Source organism: Cebus imitator, unplaced genomic scaffold (assembly GCF_001604975.1).
Source record: "Cebus imitator isolate Cc_AM_T3 unplaced genomic scaffold, Cebus_imitator-1.0 Scaffold295, whole genome shotgun sequence".
Lineage (NCBI taxonomy): Eukaryota > Metazoa > Chordata > Mammalia > Primates > Cebidae > Cebus > Cebus imitator.
This window is the reverse complement of record NW_016107610.1, coordinates 2637312-2643924: the sequence shown is the minus strand read 5'-3', so window position 1 is coordinate 2643924 and position 6613 is coordinate 2637312. Positions and strand designations below refer to the sequence as shown.

The 6613-nt window shown below is 50.1% G+C and overlaps 1 protein-coding gene across 1 annotated transcript in view; it reads right to left on the bottom strand.

The window, feature by feature from the left end:
- Positions 1-6613, bottom strand: part of SLC28A1 (solute carrier family 28 member 1) — a 59638-nt gene that overhangs the window by 19926 nt on the left and 33099 nt on the right. The window contains exons 9-11 of the mRNA XM_017502295.2: positions 6180-6260; positions 3227-3307; positions 810-935 (exon numbers count right to left, since the gene is read on the bottom strand). Of these exons, the coding sequence (XP_017357784.1) occupies positions 810-935; positions 3227-3307; positions 6180-6260 (288 nt within the window). The remainder of the gene's footprint in view (positions 1-809; positions 936-3226; positions 3308-6179; positions 6261-6613) is intronic.

The window sequence follows — 6613 nt, the reverse complement described above, 5'->3', positions numbered from 1 at the left end:
GCAAGACTCTGTCTCAGAAAAAAAAAAAAAATTACATTAATAAATCAATAAATAAAAGCAGTTACCTGTGGGAAGTGGGGTTAAGAAAGAGATTTAAAAACTTATTTGCTTCTGCAATAAGCAAGAATTTCTTTGACAGTTAAGGAAATAAAATTGAGACCTTTGAAGATTTGCCTGTGAAAGCACAAGGTGTTTTACGAATGCAAAGCATTATTACTGGGCATTTTGCAGGGATGCATTTGAAAATTCTTCTCTGCCTGCCATGCAGTAGCACTGAGATTGCTTTAAGGGCCTAGTTCACACCACTGGAATTTGACCTACAAATGCTTTGTGCTGTGTAAACTGCATAAGCAACAATTTAAGAGCAGAGGCAGGGCCTGAGCCCAGAGAGAGTGTGGGGAAGGGGAGGAGGGGACAGATCTCTAGGGCCAGTCCAGGTGTGAGACTGGAGAAATGAGATGAATTTTGCAGTCAGACAGATCTGGGTTTGGGCACCTCACTTACACTTGAGCCTCAATTTTCTCCTCTGGAAATGGGGATATTAAAACTCTAGCATATTGCCTGGTACCTAGAATGCACTCAGTAAACAGAACACCGGGATGCTTTGCCCTAGGTGGCCATGTGCGAAACTTGAGCAAATGGTCCAGCCCACTGGCCTGCCTGGCTCAGGGGAAGCCGCTCCTCTCACCAGCACAGCAGGCCCAAGAGAGAAGATCCGAGGCCTGCTCCGGCCAGGAGCTGTGTGGGGCTCCCACAAAGATGGGCTTCAGGTCCTCAACATAGCCAAGCAGAAGGAGGGCACTACCTACCCCAAAGGAGATGTAGGCGCCCAGCAGGCTGCCCGCAATGGTGGCGTAGCCTCCGGTCATGACAACGTGGACTTCAGAGAGTGTCATGTCTGCCAAGTAGGGCCGGATCAGTAACGGAGCCTCGGTCTGCAAACAGGAAAGATGTCAGACAAGCAGAGCGGGGCGGCTGGGCACACCCTTCACCTCCACAGGTCACAGCGAGCGCCTGGGAGTCCCGTGGCAAGAGGCAGCAGGATGGGGTGAGGACCAGGGTCTGTGTGTGGCTGAGCCTCTCTGAACCTCAGCATGGCCTGCAGAAGGACCCCCGTCCCCCCATCCCAGCCTGACAATTCTCCCCTGTGTCATTGGCCCGCCACAAACCAGGCACCCCACTAAGCACGTCACCTTCATTACTCACAACCTTCTGAGACAGAAGTGGGCATCTCCATTTTCCGGGAGAGCAAAAGAGGCTCAGAGGGGTGCCAGGAATGATGCCTGCTCATGCAGAGGGATGGGGAGCAGGTCTAAGCTGTCCTGCAGCCACGGGGGGTGGCCAAAAAGGGGCTGGGGCATTGGATAGGGGGTGCATTTCTGGGCATCTGGGCAGCCTGAAGCCCTTCATTATTCACTCAGTAACTAGTTATTGAGCACCTACTGTGTTCCAGGCACTGTTCTACAGAATAGGAACATGGGGTCAACAAGATAAAGTCCCTGCCTTCATGGGGCTTACATCCTGGGAGCAGTGGAGGGCGGAAGGAGGGCTTTGGCGGTGGTGGGAGAATACGGATAATCAACAAGGAACCAAGCAGGTAAGCAGTGTCCTTTCAGATGGTGATGAAAGTGATGAAGATATGTGTGAGAATGCCTACTGGTCGGGGGTGTTTAAAACTGAGTGGGCCAGGCATGGTGCCTCACGCTTGTAATCTCAGCACTTTAGGAGGCCAAGGCCGGCCGATCACCTGTGGTCAGGAGTTCGAGGCCGGCCGATCACCTGTGGTCAGGAGTTCGAGACCAGCCTGGCCAATATGGTGAAATCCCATCTCTACCAAAAATACAAAAATCAGCCGAGCATGGTGGCTCGTGCCTGTAATCCCAGCTGCTAGAGAGGCTGTTCTGTCTGAACGATCCTGTGGAAGATGTTCCCACATGCCAAGGGGAAGGGCTTGAGATGGGAGGGGTGATGGGGGGGGGAGCAACAGTTCTGGTTGTTTGGACTTAGTGTCTTAATGTGAGACACCCCTTAGATCTCCAAGTGAACGGTCAAGTGAACTCTCAGTCCTGAGTTCGTGGCAGGTCAGGAGCACAGAGCAGACCTGGGAGCCACTGAAAGTGTTTAAGGCCATAGGCTAGTGTGATCCCGCAGGGAGGGAGTGCAGACGGACAAGAGGAGAGGGCCACGCCTGCCACATATAGAGGTTGAAATTACGCCACTGACCCCTGAAGGCTCCCCATCCCCTCCTCTTGTGGGAAATGAGGCGCAGAACTAGGTACCTTAATCAACTTGTCCGGAGTGAATTTACCTTGGCAGCACTTCACATCACCCAATGTCACCTTCACCTACATATTTTCCCAGCAAAACGCACAGCCTTTGCAAAACATTTGCAGCCTTTCATATAAAATAACTGCTTTGCATTTTAATATTGTTTTCCTCTTTTGCCTCATTTTGAACACCTTAAGGGATTTTTGTGACAGTTTATCTGAGAGCACACCTATCTTCATTGGCTAAAAATGAGATAAAAACAAAACAAAAAACAACCGGAAAAAAACTTTGAAATCAACACACTTGCACCATAGCAAACAAGATACAAATATTCTCCAAAGCTTCCTAAGCTGTCCAGTGAAATATGGTATCTTTTGACAGTGTGTCTCTTGGTGAGAGACTCAAACGTTAGGTAGATGGGCCGGGACAGACCATGGCAGAGTCTCCAGCAGGCCATCCTCCGGGGGATCAGGCTCTCTGAAAGGGACTCCACTAAGGGTGCATTCAGTCACATTTACTTTGGAAAACACATTTTCAGAAAGAGAGAGAACAGAAAAGACAAAATGATGCAATGGGAAAAACTCCGACCAGGAAGAAGAAAACCTGGATTCGAACCTGCGGCTTATACATGTGGGATCTTGGCCATGGGATTCCCATGCCCTGAACCTGTTTCTTGTATAAAACAAGAAAGTGGACTCTATCTGTAGGATTTGTGAGTCTTTGGGTGATGAAGACTGCCTAGGGTTAGAGGGGTGAGACGCCAGGCAGGTGACATCCTCCCTGGCATGACCCAGGCATCCCCAAACAGAGTATCTCTGGGCCAGCGGCCTTTGATGACCCTGGGAGAAGGTTCAAATGGCTCTTCCTCAGACGGAATCAGAGCCCTGGGGACCCAGGGCACTTGCCTGCTTTGTGGAAGCTGCTGATGAGCATGAGGGCAGGAGGCTGCCGTACCCACCTGGCTCACAAAGATGTTTCCAGCCACACTCAGGGTTTCAGTGGCTGTGGTGCCCATGGTGACTTGCATCAGCCAGGCAATCTAGGAGGAAGCAGAGTGTTCTTTGTGGGCTGATGTCAGCAAACCCCAGAGTCAGGGGGCGCTGGCGTAGAAGAGCTTACCCATCTTCCTTCCAACTCCCAGTCCAGTGTAGGACCCCTCATCTGCATTTTCCCAAAAGGTCCATCTGTTGTCTTCTTCCACGCCTTTATTGATGGCTTACCACTTCCCAAAGCCACCCATGCCACCATAGGAACACAGAAAGTATTTCCTCGCCAAATATATTTGAGAACTGGGAATTGCACAGACACAGACACACACACCCCATGGAGATTACCAATACGCATTAGTTTAGTAAAGGTTCTGAGAAGTCCTGCATTAAACCTGTTTAAATTTGTGTAGCATGATATCTAGCCTAGTGTCCCCAAATTATTTGACCACGAGATCAGGCTACCTTTACCTGGTAACATTTATTAACATGATGTGGAACTACAGTTTTGTGGAAAAGGTTTTGGGAAACACTGTACTAGAAAGCTTAGCTTTGCTTTCCCCTCCCACTCCCCTGCCCCTCCCCTTCCCCTCCCCCTCTCCTTCTCCCTCCCTTCCCCCCGCCCCACTTTCTTTCTTTCTTTGACAGAGTCTCATTCTGTCACCCAGGCTAGATGCAGTGGCACAATCTCAGCTTACTGCAACCTCTGCCTCCCAGGTTCAAGCAACTCTCCTGCCTCAGCCTTCCAAGTAGCTGGGATTATAGGCACATGCCACCATAGCCAGCTAATTTTTCTATTTTCAGTAGAGACGAGGTTTCACCATGTTAGCCAGGCTGGTCTCAAACTCCTGACCTCAGGTGGTCCACCTGCCTTGGCTTCCCAAAGTGCTGGGATTACAGGTGTGAGCCACCATGTCCAACAGAAAGCTCTTCTTTTTTTTTTTTTTGAGATGGAGTTTTGCTCTTGTTACCCAGGCTGGAGTGCAATGGCGCAATCTCGGCTCACCGCAACCTCCGCCTCCTGGGTTCAGGCAATTCTCCTGCCTCAGCCTCCTCAGTAGCTGAGATTACAGGCATGTGCCACCATGCCCAGCTAATTTTTTGTATTTTTAGTAGAGACAGAGTTTCACCATATTGACCAGGATGGTCTCGATCTCTTGACCTCGGGATCCACCCCCCTCGGCCTCCCAAAGTGCTGGGATTACAGGCGTGAGCCACCGCGCCCGGCCAAGCTCTTCTTTTTAATCAAGATGAAATCTGCTTTCCTGGAATTCTCTCCACTGCTGGTGCCTCTCAGGCTGCCCTTTCCCTAAACTCTCTTCTGTAAGTAGTTGTATACAGCTGTCCTACCCCTCACTTCCTCTTCTCCAGGCTCCTCATTCCTTACTCCTGCAGTCATTCTGTAGAGGGTATGGCTTCAGGCCCTTTCACTCTCCTGCTCATCGTTCAGTTTGTCATAGCCTCTTGGTTGAACACATTCTCCAGATCTGGGAGTAATCACCTCCTTTATGCTACACAGTCTGTGCTCTTAACATAACTGCTACGGTTTGAATATCCCCACCAAAACTCATGTTGAAATTTGATTGCCAAAGTAAAAAAAAAAAAAAAAAAAAAAGATATTTGATTGCCATTGTAACAATGTCGAGAAGCATGACCTTTAGGAGGTGATTAGGTCTTGAAGGCTCTGCCCTCATGAATGGGTTAATGCTGTTATTGCAGAAGTTTGGCTATCATGGGAGTGAACTCCTGATAAAAAGGATAAGTTCAGCCCTGATCTCTCTGTGTCTCATGTGCTCACTCTGTCTTCTGCCTTTCCACCATGCTATGACACAGCAAGAAGGCCCTTACCAGATGTCAGTGCCATGCTCTTGGCCTTCCCAGCAAGAAGGCCCTTACCAGATGTCAGTGCCATGCTCTTGGCCTTCCCAGCCTCCAGAACCATGAGCCAAATAAATCTCTTTTCTTTATAAATTACCCAGTCTTTGATATTCTGTTACAGCAACAGAAAATGAAGGAGGACAATAATCACAGGTTGTTTTTGCATTTCTGGCAGCCATCTGATATTGCTGATTTATTCTGAGCTCAATCAGTTAAAACCTCAGAATCTTTTGCCAGGCCCAATGCTGTCCAATGCTGTCTCCTACATCCTGGTTTTGTGTAGCAGATGTTATGAACATAAGCACAGGATTTGACATTTATACTAGCGAAGTCTGGCCAATATGGCCCACTGCAACAGTCTCTCAATATCTTTTTGCTATAAATTACTTTTCCCCTCTACACCTTCTCAATGCAGCCTCAAAACTGCAACCTTTCCTCCAGCAAAGACCACATTAGGCTTTGGTGCTACTTCTCCTTAGTATCATGACAGGAGACCCTAGGAAACGATATTTAGTCAGTACTAAATTCTGCAAGGGTGAGGATCCTGGAAGCAGGGGGTTCAGGGAAGCTGTGGACCTCAGGAGCAAAGGCTTCTAGGAAGGTGTGAACTCTAAGAGCAGGGGATTCTGGGAAGCTGTGGACCTCAGGAGCAAAGGATTCTAGGAAGGTGTGAACTCTAAGAGCAGGGGATTCTGGGAAGGTGTACACCTCAGAAGCAAAGGATTCTAGGAAGCTGTGAACTCTAAGAGTGGGGGATTCTGGGAAGCTGTGGACCTCAGGAGCACAGGATCCTAGGAAGGTGTGAACTCTAAAAGCAGGGGGTTCTGGGTAGGTGTGGGCCTCAGGAGCAAGGGATTCCAGAAAGGTGTGGAACTTGGGAAGTGGGAGTTCTGGAAAGGTGTAGGCACTGGGAGTAGGGGATTCTGGAAGGGTGTGGGCTTGGGGAGCAGTGTATCTGGGGAGGTTTGGGCTCTGGGAGCAAGGCATTCTGGGAGCTGCGCGCTGGTGACTTTGGGAGAGTGCAGGTCATGGGCACTGAGAACTCACCTTCAGGATCACCCACTGCATGAGGCCCACGTGGTAGAGAACTGATATGACACAGCTGAAGAAGATGATGATGGGCAGAACCTGCCAGGAGGGAGAGCACAGGACTCCAGGTTAGAGGCAGGCAGGAGCCAGGGTGCCAGGCAGGGCCCAGGAGACCCCAGGTGGCCCACTCCCTCGCAGGCCTTGCCTCTCAGAGGCCTGCCAGCATCCGGGAAGATGCTCTGGGACCAGAGCATGAAGCCCCAGCTATTCCATTTGCAGGCCCTCTTTGGAGGCAGCCTCGTCCTCTCAGATCCCCTGTAAACAGTGACAGCCACCAGACCGTGCTCTTTCTCCTCACACAGGCAGGCCCGTGCTGTGGTGCGGTGGGGCCTGAGTGCACCACTTTCATCTCCTGCTTCTTTGTCTCTAAAATGGGGGTAAAATGCCCACAT